The sequence below is a fragment of the Ursus americanus genome, chromosome 26, assembly GCF_024610735.1.
Source record: "Ursus americanus isolate L20-20 chromosome 26, mUrsAme1.1.p, whole genome shotgun sequence".
Lineage (NCBI taxonomy): Eukaryota > Metazoa > Chordata > Mammalia > Carnivora > Ursidae > Ursus > Ursus americanus.
In genome coordinates, this window is record NC_142152.1 from 16,349,399 (window position 1) to 16,364,786 (window position 15,388).

At 47.0% G+C, this 15,388-nt stretch overlaps 1 protein-coding gene across 1 annotated transcript in view; it reads left to right on the top strand.

The window, feature by feature from the left end:
- The first annotated feature begins 1,870 nt into the window (after positions 1–1,870).
- The window catches only part of TTC9 (tetratricopeptide repeat domain 9), a 30,626-nt gene continuing 17,108 nt past the window's right edge, over positions 1,871–15,388 (top strand). The window contains exon 1 of the mRNA XM_045807917.2: positions 1,871–2,817. Coding sequence (XP_045663873.2) covers positions 1,968–2,817 — 850 coding nt within the window. The 5' untranslated portion in view covers positions 1,871–1,967. The remainder of the gene's footprint in view (positions 2,818–15,388) is intronic.

The window sequence follows — 15,388 nt, forward strand, 5'->3', positions numbered from 1 at the left end:
TTTTCTCTTTGCTCTACCTGATATAATACCTTACAGTAAAAAGGGCCAGGGGCTGACAAATATTTGTGGATGAACAAGAGTCTGCCATAATGTTATTAGGGGATCCAATAATGACAGGATTTAATGAATAATGATTAAATTACCATCTGCTGAGCACTTATAATGTACTTGACAACAGCCTTATGAAGGAAGTAATATTCCCATGTAATAAGTGAGGGAACTTGAAGTTTACTTACCCATGAAGCAGCCAAGATAGACACCCAGCATACCTCTTAAGTCCAAAGCCTCTCGACCACTACAATAATATGACGTTTCACTTGTCAGAAAACACTGCAAATTCCCTATGTGAGTAAAGAATCATTTTCCTTCTCTGGGGCTAATGTGAGGATAAAATGAGATTAAAGATGTTAACGTACTTAGAAAAGTAAGATACTGTAACATATAAGGTATAATTTAGTACATTAAGATCGTGTCCAAATAAAAGCCCTCGGTACTACTATACAAATGGCAACTATACATGTAAAAAATGTTCACCCTTGTCATTGAAGATACCCCGGGTCATTCAATATACAGTGCTCATTCATTAAATTAGAAAATACTTTTCAAAGTTTAACCCTCAGTGTTGGCAAGGGTGTTGTGAAACTGCTACACTGAGGGTGGGAGCCCAAGTTAGTACAACCTTTCTCAAAAAGCAGATAGGTAATATGTTTCAAGACGTTTTAAAAATTGACATAGTCTCTTGTAAGGAAAAATAAACGAGGACAAAAATTTAAGTACAAATACAGTTGAGAGCATAGATTCTGAAACCAGATTGCTTGGACTTAAATCCCAGCTCCACTACTTAGTAGCAATGTGACCTTGGGAAAGTCTTTGCCACCTGGCACCCAAAATGGGGATAATAATAGTGCCTATTTCACTGAGTTGTTATGAGAATTAAATGAATTATTATATGTAAAGTACTTAACCCAGTGCCTGGCACAAAGAAAGCATGATATATAAGTGGTATCTATTATTTTTATCATCTTAGCATTATTTATAATAACAAACAATTGGAATCAATCTGCCTGACCACAGAAAAATGGTTAAGTACACCATGGTACAGACATAAAATGAGTATTATGAAGCCATTAAAAACGAGGTTTTAAAAGACTATTTAATCACATAAAATGTAAAGTAAAAAGGGCAGGAAACTGTATATATCACTCCATACCACTCATGCTTGCTAAAAGGGCATTTCGTACAAATAAGGATGTATAGAAAACAAAGGGTGGGCATTACATCAAAATATCAGCAGAATATATCTGGCTGAAGGAGTAGGGCTGGGGGTTTCTTCCTTTCATTTCTGGACTTTGCAAATCTAGGACAGTGCTTCTCACACTCTATTATATTTGCCCCTTAACCCCAGCTAGTTCTCAGCAGACAGCCGACACTCAGGCTGCCTGAAAGAGTGAACGAAGGAATGGAACCTCCGGAGGAAGGGCACGGAACTGTCCTGTAAATGGAAACTGGAACGCATGCATGCCCAGCCTGATGACCCACAGTAACAGGTGTTTTCCATCTCGGATCTCGGTGATTCATTCTGCACAGCTGCCGGCACACAGAGGCGTCAGCGGCTCCTAGAATACAACGCCCCGCACGCTGAAGTGCACAGTGTTCCGGACGCCTGGGAGGCCACACACGGAGACACACCTCGGCGACAACCTGGATCCACAAAAAAGAGGCCCTGCCACCTTAAATATATTAATGCCTGACTGCAAAGAACAAGAAGCTGTCTATGGCTTGTACCTACGCCCCTTGCTCCCAGCCGCACCTTTCTAGTTTTCAAGCAATCTATTGAGGGTGAGTCTCAAGTGTCTGGTCGCCGGCGGACCCCCTCCCTAAACACACACACACACACACACACACACACACACCCCTTCCCCCATTCGTCTCTTTCACACTAGGCGCGTCTCCGAGGGTTGGGTTGAATGGGAAAAAACGGGGCCGTCTTTGTCATTAATCCTCCCCTCCTTCGGGCGAGCCAAGCTTCTTCCGGGTCAGCGACAATCACCGCCACCCGAATTGGGCCCGCGGTCCCCCATCCCGCTAGCCCCGCGCCCGCGAGGGCCAGGTCGCCACCGCCCGCAGGTTGCGGGAGGGGAGGAGGGCGAGGAGAAGGACGGGCTGCGCGGGAGAGGGGGAGGGAGGGAGGGAGGGGACGGCAATCCGAGGAGGAGGAGGAGAGAGCAGCCTCCCGCAGCTGGCGAGGAGAATGGGAGTGCGGGGCGCCAGACCGCCGCGGGGTGTCACGGCCACAGCCGAGCTTGCCAGGCGCGGGGCAGGCGCCCGCCGCTTTTAAACCCGGGAGGGCGCGGCGGCGGCGGCGGGCGGATCGCGGCGCGCGCGGGGCGCCGGGCGGCGGCCGGATGGAGAGGAAGGGCTCGGCGGCCGCGGCCAAGGGGAACCCGAGCCCGCCCGCGGCCGGCGAGGCGCAGCGGCCGCCGCCGCCACTGTGCGTCCCGGGCGGCGGCGGCGGCGGCGGGGTCCCCGCGCGCGGCCAGGCTGGGGCGGTGGCCGAGCCCGCCGAGTTCATCCGGCGGGCGCACGAGTTCAAGAGCCAAGGGGCGCAGTGCTACAAGGACAAGAAATTCCGCGAAGCCATCGGTAAATACCACCGGGCGTTGTTGGAGCTGAAGGGGCTGCTGCCGGCGCCCCGGGAGCAGGAGCGGGACTCGCGCGCGGCCTCCCCGCCCGGGGCCCCCAACCCCGGCCGCCTCTCGGAGGAGCAGAGCAAGACGGTGGAAGCCATCGAGATCGACTGCTACAACAGCCTGGCAGGTGAGCTGCGCCGCGCCGCGCCCGGCCCCTCCTCCCCTGCCCCCCCGTCCGGCGCCCGGCGAGGGGCCCCGGCCCTCGGGTCCCAGCCGACCGCTGCGGCGTGCCCGCGCTGCCCACTTCCCCGCTGGCACAGCGCTGCTCCGGGAAGGAGGACCCGGGAGGGGGGTGCTTTGGAAAAAGTGACTTTTAGGATTATACCTACCAAAACTCATTGTCATCTCGGGTCCCTTCCCCCTCATCCATCGTAAATCTCACCTAAAAATAACTGGACAGACACAAGGAGCCCCAGCTGCTCGGGTGGCGATTGCTGCTGCTACTGCTCACCAGTGGACCTGGGTCCAAATGCGGGAAGTAGCGCCCAGGGTGGGCACCCGCACCCACCGCCTCCCAGTGGCCGCGCTCCTCAGGTATCACTGGCGCCAGAGCTCGTCCTCACCTTGCCCTCAACTGACCGCATCCACATGGGTAAGGTCCTTCCTACCCCAAGTTCCCTTGGCCTCGGTAGCAAAGGGCAGTGTGCCACGATGCCTTCAGCATCTTGAGCAAAATGGATTCCAAAATGCCACTTTCTTCTCCCCGAGCTCTGCTGGGGCCCCCGGTTGCCAGGGGAAGAGCGAGCGATCTCAAAGGGAAGCTAGTTCACGGTTGGGCTTGAGCTTGTGTGCCACATCCTTGCTCGGTAACACGGGTCCTCCCCCTGGCTGACTGCAGGGCCCCAGGGAAAAGGGGGCCCTTCTGTTGGGATGAGAAGGGGAGGTATACATTCCAGAGTTCCCTTTGGGGATTTAGGTCAGGCATTTTAAAAAATGTAACTTTGCCACAGGAAATTTAAAGTCTCTTTTTAAAAAAGGAAGAGCTTGTGTCATTCAATGGCCTTCCTGGGAGAAGGTGGGAGATGTTGGCAGGCGCAATGGCCTTATATTTGGAGAGGCATTCTGTACTCCTCTCTCAGCTCGTTTGGTGGGATTTGGGCATGGTCCAACTCCTCTGGCCAAATAAAAGGCCATTACTCCTAGTCCCTAACCCTTGAAGTTGCCTAAACTAGCTCTGGACAGTTGAAGCAGAGTAGCTTCAGGAGAGTGACTGGGTGTGGCCGCGTGGGGTGACTGTGTTTTGGGCCCAGGAAGTTGCGGGATGAAACAAAAGTATCAGTAATTCTGCTCTGTTCCCTTTGGGGTGTCCAGTGCCAGCCTGACTCTGTGTTCCCATAATGCCGGATCACCTTCCATCAGGCATAACCCAGCCACTTTATAAATTGTAGTTTACCAATGTAAGGGGTTCATCCGCTAGTTGTAGTTGCAGTTGTAAAAATAGTGGTGCCCATTACTCCTAGTAATAATGGCAGCAGGTAAAGTCGTATAGCAAACACAGACTATCTCAATCCATCATAATGTACAGCTTGATGCTGTTGATTTCCTGTAAGCTTCTGGCATACTTGCTTCTGCCTGATGAGTAGTGAAAGGGCAGAGTGGCCGTGGGTGGAGGAAGAGGCACTCTGGATCACCAATGCGGTCATTTCAGAGTGGTAATGGAGTCTTATATTTAGACTTATCCATGGGCATTCTAGGGTTGCCCCTCACCCCACCCTTTTGGCTGCTGGCCTGTGGCTAGGACTGCCTATCTCCTACCCAAGAGGCGGTTACATTTCCATGGTGAAACCAAAGAAGTGTCCTTGGTCAGGCAAGCCCAGTCGGGGCGGGGCTGAGATCCTGCCAGCTCCTCCACCCCCACCCCCACCCCGCGGGCACTTTGGAAAAGTTCAGTGGTGAGAGAATGGAGAGCCGCAATAGCAGATCTCCCCTCTGCTGCCTTCTCCAGCGGCTCACCCCTTCTTCGTATTAATAATTTATTGTGTGCACTGTGCTAGTCACTCTACATACAACGTGCTTTTTCACCTTTAAAACAACTTGCTAAAAGATTACAGAGAAAAAAAACCCTGAGGTTCCAGAGCCATTCAACTCCAAAATCAATGTTCAACCACACCTTGATGCCCAAAGTCACGGTCCGGTCCTCTAGGCCTCTGGCTCTCTGAATCCAGTCTCAAGTGGGCTTCTGTTTGGAGCTCCGAGCCCTGGGAACCAGGAGAGAGAAATACAGTACATTAATTCAAAACTCTGATAGGGCTCTTCCTAAATATTTTCAAGTTTCAATGGAAGAGAAAAGAAGAGTCATTACAAGCTAAGCAGTTGTGTCAAAGCCAAAATCTATCTCCTGTATAGAAAATTCAATTGGGAAAAGGGATCCTGGAATTCACCTAGAGAAGAAGTAGAAGCCTGATGTTGGTTTCCTTTGGGAAAATGCATAAAATCTGTAACTACTGTCTGAGAAATCCTACCTAATAGGAAAGTATCCTTTCTTGTTGGACTACAAAAGTAATACATACCTTTAAAGTATATTTTCTTTTAGGAAATATAAAAAAGTTTAAAGAAGAAAAATGCAAAATTACTCTTAACCCCACCACCAAAAGACATCCCTTGTGATATATTTCCTCCCTGTATTTTTTTCTATACCTAAATGTAAACTGTTTACAAAGCCAGGACCTCCTGTACCCTTTTATTCCCACTTAGCATTATATCAGAAGCATTTTTACATTTCATTAAAATATTTTCGTGAAGATTGTTTGAAATGGCGACGTAAAATTCTTAAGCGTTTACGATTACCATTTGATGGAAAGAGAAGAACAGATCACTGTTACTGTTGTCAGAGCCGGAACAGGGCAGCGTAGCCCATAAGACATCCCGTCCCCCTCTTGCCTGCTGATAGGAAGGAGACAGCAGCTGCACATTCTTTCTGGCAGAAAGGCAACTGACCCTTCCATCCGGCCTGCAGTGCCGGCTGAGCAGCCCAGCCAGCTCCTGGTGGGAGCAGTCTGAAGACGTTTGTGCTCTCAAAGATCTGTCCTTCCACACAGCTGTCCATAGAGAGAGATGTTTGGGGTTTGGAAGGAACTTGGACTAGCCCAGAAGTACCTGGAGGATTAGGCTCTGTTGCTAAGGGCACGTCGGCACCTAACAAAAGGCTGTTGTGAGGCTTCTGGAAAAAACCTAGGTCTGGTGGACCCTGGTACTCTTCATGGAAAGCTCTAAGAGAATAGCGATGGGGGCAGCCAGAATGTGCAATGTGCTGAGAGATGTTAGCCTAAAAATCCATTTGGATGATTTGAGGGGGTCACATGAAGGGTGTACAGGCAATTGTCAAAGTGCCCATGGTTGTGATTTGTTCTGGCTTGGAGTTCCTCCTGATGAGGAGGGATCTGGCCAGTACTGCAAGACCCCTGGACTTGATATTACCTGTCTTATTCTTTAAGGAATTAAAAAAAAAAAAAAAAAAAAAGATGGGAAGCATCCCATTCTTTCAGAATTTTGAATGACTTCGATACAGTGATTGAAAAGATACTCTGACCTGCCTGGGGTGATGTAGGACTCTAATCCTTACCAAAGCTGCAAAGGAAGCATGTCTTGGCCTGTTGATTGACTCCTTTTAACCTGGGACAAGACACAGGACTCCCTTGAGGCCTTGGAATGTTCTGTGCAGGATCTCTTGAAAGGCAGAGCCTTTTGCTCCACATGGTTCCTATGGGGCTGTGCTGGCCCCAGCTGGGTGTGATCAAAAGGTTGCAACATGTAATGACTTTGTTGGGATTTTCAAATGACATTCAAGACTCAAATGCCCGCAGTGTAGATGAGTGCCGACAGGCGGTGGCATTGGGTCTGGATGAGAGTCAGCTTGTGCCTGTATCCCTGGCATATCCTGTGACTTTGGTTAAGCCCCTACCATGTCATTTTACCTCTTTTCCCATCCATTTAGAGCTACATTTAAGAGATTTGTTTGTTTGTTTGTTTCACCAAAGGGGCAGATAATATCCACTGACCCTATATGAAGTCCCAGGACAGGGGTATGACAAGGCCCAGAGAGATCACACTGGGAAAAGGCCTGGGATAGACATGTCTTAAAGCCACGGGACCAGGGCTGGCTACATAATTTGTGGAGCCCAGTGCAAAATGAAAATGGGGAGCTCCTTATTCAAAAAGTGTATATGGGGCGAGGGGAAGTATCATTAAAGGTATTAAAAGATAAAGCTGTTTTCCTTTCTTTCATGATCTCTCTTTCTCTTGATTTGACATGGTGCTTTTATTTGCTATTTAATGTCATTATAAGAAAATTAAAATTTTTAATTTATTGGCATGAATTTTACTGTTCATCTTTATATTGTGTGATGCTAGTTTTAAATGGAAATGGGAGAGCACTTACCGTATGTGAAATCACGTAAATCACACAATTCCCATTTTGTAGCTTATACATGCATATGTAGTTCATTCTTCCTAGAACAGTGGAAATGCTAACAAAACAAACTCAACTATTTTTATTTCATTTCTTTACGTGCATTCTTTATGTGTGCACTTTCCACCGAGTCTGGCTTTCTACCGAGTAAGGAAAGGAAAGGGAACTATTTCCTACTCTCACCCTACTCTTTCCTTTTATGTCATCATTTTCAGCATAAGTGGTTGGCTAGTACGGGGTAGAAACGTAAGTAAGAAAGGATATGATGGGGCTTTAGGTCATTTGTGCTTCTTATTGCTTTCTTTCTGTATTGGAAGCAATTTCTGGGTTGAATGGGAAGCGTGCCTCTTGGGGCTGTCAGCATGTCTGCCTGCTTACTTAGTTATGGACCTGACAGTCTTACCTTGTACTCAAGCTGGGCCTTGCTGAATTCTCACACATTGTGGGTCCACTGGAATTCTGTGCTCATGGCGCATCCTGAACGCTACGTGCAAGTGGGGCTGCGAAGAATGGTTGTGCCTCTCTCCTCTGCTCATGTTTGTGCTCTGTTGTCCATCAAACTTCACTTACAAAGCACAGCTCCAAAGATAAAATTGTTAGAAATTTCAAAGAAGCAATAACAGAGCGTTAAACCCAATACAGGGCCCTTCTGACTGCATAAGCCACCCACCCTTGAAGTTGCCCTTAATGGGATATTAGAAGCTGACAGGGTCGATACATCTAAGGTGGACAAAAGTAGATATAGACTCTGAGGCAGGTTCTGAGACAAAGGGTACTCAACAGAAATGGATGTGGAACCAGAGAACCAAGCATAAAGATGGATGAATTACAAATGCAAGAACTGAGTGGTAAAAAGGAGATGAAGACTAGAGACAACTGGTAACCCAGTAACCAGAAGATAAGTTTGCAGGGTAAGAATTGGTCAAAGGAAGGGGAAAGAAGAGGGAGGGGCTTCATGCTAAGATGCTCAGCCGAGAGCTTGCCATCAGGGTGAAAGAGCCTGACTGGCCAAGCCGTTGTTGACCCGAGGCTGTTCCTTAGGCAGCACCTTTGCCAATAAATCTCTGCCTGTAAATGTGGCCTCTAAGATCGTTTTCCAAGAAATGATGTGAGAATTGAAACTTGTAGGATGCTATCTAGGAAAGAACACTCTGAATGTAGACTGTGGGCTCAGTGTCTAAAGTAGACTCTGAAGGGCCTTAGTCTACCTGCAGGGAAAATGAACTCTGAGTTCTTAGCCAAAAACTCTTTAGGATGCCTTACAGTCAGAGTCCCTACAGCCACAATACATGGGAGTGTCCCATCCAAGGCAAGGGGACTCGGCTGCAGTGAGGACAGGACGGCCAAAATCTGGAGCAGCCAAAAGCTGCTCCCAAAGTTTTACAAGTTGGGAGTGACCTCCAGATGGGACATTCTCTTCTTACAGCTGTTCTCTTCTACCCCCAGGCTGTGCCTTCTCCAGATAGCTAGGATGAAAACCAAATGTTTCAACCTACCACCCATCAAGTGCCTAATTCCCAGCTGACTTTGGGCAAGTCAGAGGTTCAGTCGGGAACAGAGTTTTCCATTTTCACCAAGATAATTAGTCCTGCCCCAACCACATAGCAGAAACCTCTAGCACTCAGCATGGTATCAGACATTAAAAAGCCAAAGATAATGCTATCAAAGTTGAAAGGGGTTTAGTCTTCTTGGTGGTATTCATGTGGCCTTGAAATCATTCATTAGCAATGTACAGCTCTTATCTTTCTCTTGTACATATACATTTTCGTAACAGCAATAAAATGATGCCATGTTTAGTCGGACCCAAACCAACAGTTCCCAAATATTTATTAAAAAGAGGTGGGATGTGTAGTGCCAAGGAAGGTTGACATGAAGCAGAAGAATCCCAGGTTGAAATGTATCCAAGTGGATCTTCCCTTCCCTTTCTGCCAAAAAGACTTTCAAAGAACATTCAAATTATAAATGAGATTTACGTGGAGGAAGCTCATGGGGCAAACGTTTCCCTTCCGTGGTGTTTGTGTGTGTAAAGAACAAAAGTGAGAAGTGGTGCTAACTAGCTGTCTCGAGAGTTAGGTAATCAGAATTATGATTTCAGATTTGGATGTGACCCCCAACTTTACACAGGTGTGTGAATTTCCTTGTTAACATTACCAAGTTGGCATGTAGCATAAGCTTAGGCACTTCCAGCAACAGAGGGACTCACCACCACCTCAAGTGACCCATTTAACGACCACCACCACAAAACAACAACTATAATAATTATTATAGTAACAATAACGGCAGTAAAGACCACCATGACAAGCCCAGTTCCTAGCACCCAGTTGATGTTTCATGAATGTGTTAGAAATGAATGAAAATGCTTATTCCAGTAGCTTTCTCATATTAAGGATCCAGTAAATCCAATCATTCCATTAATAATAATTGTGCATTTAATATGTGCTAGACCCTGGTGTGGGGCCTGAGTATACAGGAGTAAACATGAAGGACAAGGTCCCTGCCTTTGATGAATACACATACACACACACACACACACACTACATATATATATGAATATATAAAATTATATATAATTTATACACATATTATAAATATATATGCTTAATATATATAACTTCATTTGATCTCACTTTGTGAGACCAAAAACTTAAGCTTGGAAGAGTTAAGTAACTCACCCGTGGTCACATAGCAGTATGTGGCAAACTGGGATTTCTCATCTGCCACTCTATAATTCCAAAGCCTGTAATCCTAACCATTCACCTGGCAGCCTCCATTTTTGGGAGTTTCTTCCTTAAATACTAAAATTTGCCTCCTTGAAATTTGTATTTATCCATCCATATTCTTTTAAAAAAATATTTATTTGAGAGAGAGAGAGAGCATGTGTGGAGGTGGGGGAGACAGAGGTGTGGAGGGGGGGAAGGACAAGCAGACTCTATGCTGACCAGGGAGCCCAACGTGGGGCTTGAACTCACAACGCTGAGATAATGACCTGAGCCAAAATCAAACACCAGATGCTTAACCAACTGAACCACCCAGGTGCCCCTGATCTAGCCATATTCTATCTACCCTTTGAGGCAACACAGACTACATCTCATCTCACAGAGTACATCTCCTCACCCTTATAACAAGGACAAGCCTTGGCATTTTTAGGGCAACTCACTTGCCCCCCCCTCCAGTCTTATATTCTGTAGGTCAAACATCCTTTTACTGTGATTGTGCCTTGTGTGATTAGGAGTCCCATTCCATGACCATTCTAGCTGGTTAAGACGAAAGTGGCCTGCATTCTGTATCCAGGTCAGAATTTCCCTTTTGTCACTAGGAAGGTGACCTGAATTTGTATGGACAGAGAGGTGTGAGGAGCTGGTGAGTCATAATTTCCAGTGAGCCTAGAGGCTGCTAGAGCCCCACCCATACTTCCTACTCTTTTCTGCCCCCCTTGCTTCTGAGCATGCGAATTCCAGTTAGCATGTCCTGAGAAATTTGAGTGGAAGTGTTAAGAGCAGGAATTCAATTCAGCCTTTACTGTCTCAACAATCACTTTGTGGCACAGTGAGGAGAGATGACCCACTAGATGGATAACATCTGGAATTGTCCAAACGCATTACTCTAGACCTGCTCGGTTTTAATGTCATGAGAGCAATGATACCATCATTGAAAAACATGTTTCAGTTTTAGTGACAAATGAAGTTGGACACGTTATTATTCTGCGTCATGTGGAACATTTGTTCTCCTCACATCCTGGAAAGTAGTATTTACGTTTAGTTTGTGTTTTTATGACTGGCTGGTACTAGGTTCTGGCTTTGTGGGCCAAAACCTCATCTCTCAAGAAACAAAAACAAAGAGACCCCAAAGCCAGAGGAGATCAGCTGGCCCTGTGTCCTAGTGGAACACTGAGGCAGACTCACATGACCACTGGTGACACATTCACCATGTAGGAACTTAATCTGTTCACAACATCCCTGACCTTGGTTTTCCTCTCTTATTAAATGGGTATAAGCATGCCAGCTTGACTCACAGGGTGAGGGCAAGGAGCAATGTGAGTGTGTTTCCTAAACTATAAAGTATTGGAAGTGTAAATTAGCATTTTACATGGGTAGGGGTATGTAGGAGAGAAAAAAATAGAGGGGAAATAAAAAGTGGGACCTGCCCAATGAAGAAAAATGCTGACCTCCAATTTTAACAATTTTAGGATAAAAGGGATACTTGGATAGAATCCACTAGGAAAACTCTCTTGATGCCTGGTATTAAATATCTATCCACACTGACTCTCCCATATTGTTTCAAACACATATTAAAACAGGCCCCCAAATGCGGGTTGCTTCATAGTCCACACACACACACACACAAAACACTTGCTTAAAAAAATCATCGAGGGGCACCTGGGTGGCACAGCGGTTAAGCGTCTGCCTTCGGCTCAGGGCGTGATCCCGGCGTTATGGGATCGAGCCCCACATCAGGCTCCTCCGCTAGGAGCCTGCTTCTTCCTCTCCCACTCCCCCTGCTTGTGTTCCCTCTCTCACTGGCTGTCTCTCTCTCTGTTGAATAAATAAATAAAATCTTAAAAAAAAAATCATCGAATGAGAAAAACGCAAGGGGTGTTCTCTGAAGGCTAAGATTTCCCTGCTTCTCTTCTGACATCCCTACCTTTGAGAACATAATGGAAGCATGACTTGGTGAACAAGGACTTGGACTCCAAGTTCCCCACGTGCTGGTGTCTTGGGTCACGGACTCTTCTTTTGGGCTGCAGCTTTCTTATTTACAAAGACTAGGGTTGGATTCCAAGATTTCCAAGGTCTTTTCCAGCTCTTCAGAAAGACTGTCTTCCTGCCCTTCTTTCTGAACGGTGCGGCCATTATACAGAATGGGGTAGTTCTGTGTGTGCAGAGACAGACCAGTCTCCAAAAGCTGTTATTACATGAAAAGGCAGAACGCAAAACAGTGTTTGATAGGATTCCCTGTGTAAGAGAAGATATAAACTAGCATAAACGTAGATGTGTCCAGAAGATCATCTGAAATCATCTAAGTGAAGCTATTAACCTCCCTTGAAAAGGGGACTGGGCAGAGGGATTAGAGAGACTTCAACTTCTTTTCTTTTAATTATTAAGACTCTATTGTTCTTAGGGCAGTTTTCACAGCAAAATGGAGGGGAAAATACAGCCACTGCCCCCACACGGGCACAGCCTCCGCCATTGTCAGCATCCCCCACCAGGGTGGGACGTTTGTTACAAATGATGAATGTGCGCTGACATGTGGTCACCACCCAAAGTCCGTAGTGTACATTAGGGCTCACTCTCGGTGTTGTGCATCGGGCACAACATTTGTCTCTAGACAAATGTATACTGACATGTATCCACCATTAGGGTATCGTACAGAGTGTTTTCACTGCCCTGAAAATCCTCTGTGCTCTGCCCGTTCATCCTTACACCCTGCCCCACAACCCCTGCAGCCCCTGATCTTGTTACTGTCTCCATCATTTTGCCTTTTCCAGAATGTCATGGAGTTGGAATCACACAGTATGTGGCCTTTTCAGATCGGCTTCTTTTACTTAGCAGTGTGCACGTAAGGTTCCTTCGTGTCTTTTTTAACTTTATTTTAAATCTTTCTATAGTATTTTTATGTTTTTAACTTTGTGCATGAGCGCTTTTAGTTTTCGAGAAAAATGATGACAGGGTTATCTGTTAGAGAACTCATGGGTAGTTTTGCTTTCTGCTTTTTCTTTTCCTGAAGAAAACGTACCTTATAAACATGATTTTTAGTGCCGTTCTGGATATTATCTATGTCTTGTCTAGCCTTGTCAGGCAGTAACACCGAAGATGTCAAGCAAAATTATCCCAAGCCCCCCACCCCAGTTTCTCCTAATATCCCAAAGTAGGATTCATCCCCTTTTCTGCAGTGCCTACCACCCCAATCCACACACGGAACTAGATCCTGACAGCATGGAACCCCCAGTAGGAGCAGGCCCCTCTGGACTCAGGAGCACGTTAGTGACAGTTTGAATCTGCCAACGAGGCGGAGAGAGAGTTTGGTCAGATCTTGTGATATAAATTGGTCCTGAACATTAGCGATGTGCCTCTGGTGTTGAGGAAGGAATGGCATGTGCACTCAGTGTCCAAGATTCTGATTGGCCCCTGAATTTTGGAAATCCTGGCCACCGGTTCCTCAGACACAGCGGCAGACACATGGAGCATTGGAAGGAAACTCACTTATTCACAGAATCTTTACTGTGCACTTGCCATGGCTCCTTAGAGCCCCAATCTAAACCTTCTCTGTTCTCAAAACATGGCACAGGGTAGCGGGAACTGGGGTCCTAGTCCAGAGTCTGCTGCTAACTTGCTCTGTGACTTTGAACAAGTCACATCACCCTGAGCCTCAGTTTCCCCAAATGTGAACAGTGGGGGTTCGGTCAGTGCCCTCCAAGTGTCCTTTCACAAGTGTTGAACTGTCTAGGATTTTGAAGGCCTTCTAGCTCCCCACTCCCCAGCCTCTCTTTCAGAGAGCAGCCAGATTTAGGAAAGAGACAAGAAACAAGCTCTCTTTTATTCTAGTTTACTGGTATGTGCTGACAAATAATCGTTAAAACATCTCAACTAAGATTTCCAAGGCAACCCTTGCAAATACGGGGGTAAACAAAAATAAGGGAGCTCACAGCCTCCTAGGATGATAGAGTCAGACAGAGGGTCTCTGAAAGAAACCAGGGCAACAGTTGGAAGCCTATTTAAAATATTATCCGGGCTCTGGAATCTAAATTGATGTCACCAAATATTACCTATTACTGCTAGGTATTTCCAGATTATTCCAAAATTTAGACTTTGATTCTGAGCAGGTAGTCATTCACCATCAGAGACCTGGCGATGCTGGTTATACTAGACTAGGAAGTCCTGATGGCAAGAAAAATAAAAGTTTTTAAGAAACAGACTGTCAGGCTCCTGGTGGCTCAGTTGGTTAAGCACCCAACTCTTGGTTTCAGCTCAGGTCATGATCTCATGGTTGTGAGATGGAGCCCACCGGGCTCCATGCTCAGCATGGAGTCTGCTTAAGATTCTCTCTCTCTCTCCCTCTGCCCCTACCCCCACTCTCTCTCTAAAAATAAATAAATAAATAAATCTTTAAAAAAAAAAAAAAGAAAAGAAACAAACAGACTGTCAAGGCCAAAAGTTACAGGCAACGGGTGCTGGCTAAGTTATAGTGTCTCAGACAGTTGCCACCCTTGGCCCAAAGCTAAAGATCCCTCAGGAGTCTGGGCCAGATCCAAGCATTTGGGGATGTGATTCTGGGCCTGTTGCTCACCCTGAGTCAGAACTGAGCTCCTTGCTTGAATGGGCCTGCACCCTCAGGCACCCTCAGGCTTTGGAGGTCATCGGGAACATGTGCGGACTCGTCCCTGACACCTAGATAGTGAGAAGGGCTGTCCCCCTGTGTATGCCAATGAGGACGGGAGGGAAGAAAGAGAACACAGAGGAACAGACAGGCAGAAAACCTGCAGGGCAATGCAGCCTAATGGGAGAGAACTTTACGTAGCATAAACACATCTAGGTTTGAACCCTCACTTCCCATTGATCCCACCATGAACCTGGGACAGGTCCCCATCTCTCTGAGCTTGTTTCCATTAAAGGATGGGAGCGATAATATGCACCACACAGGACTGTGATGGTGATTGACATGAAATGATACATGCACACGTGCCTAACACAGGGCCTGGCACACAACAGGCGCTTCATAGATGATGGTTTATGTAACTAATTCCCGCTCCAGGAGGTACTAAGACAGGAGAGTACGTGAGAGGGGAGGAAAAAGGACTCAGCAAAGGAGGTTATGGGGAAAGATGGGAAGCAAGGGAGCAAACAGAGGAGGACAAAAGAGTGGTCAGTGGCTCCAGGGCAGGGGAGGTGAGCAAGGCGTAAACCAACAGCCTTCCGTGTGGGTGTTTCCTACCTGTTGAGTTGGGTTCCCTGGGGAGCCTCACAAGCAAGCAAGCTTACTGGTGGGAAGGGGCAATGGAGGAAGGCAAGACCTCTGTGGGAGGGAGACATCCAAGGGAGAGGCTGTGAGGCCGGCAGCCTCATGCCTGCCCTGCCTGCCCTGTTGGCCGCACGCTGGGGGTGCCAGCTCCCTGCACTTCCTCCCTGGTGTCTGATGAGGAAAGCCTCAGGCTTGCTCGGGCATCCTGAGAATGAAAGCACCACTTTTCTACCTTTCTCCAGTGTATTTAGGAAACAAGGAGTTTGGGTCCTATGTGCTGGGGCCACTGCCGGGACCCCCTGGTTTCCTTCCCCGGTCCCCCCCCCCCATGCCG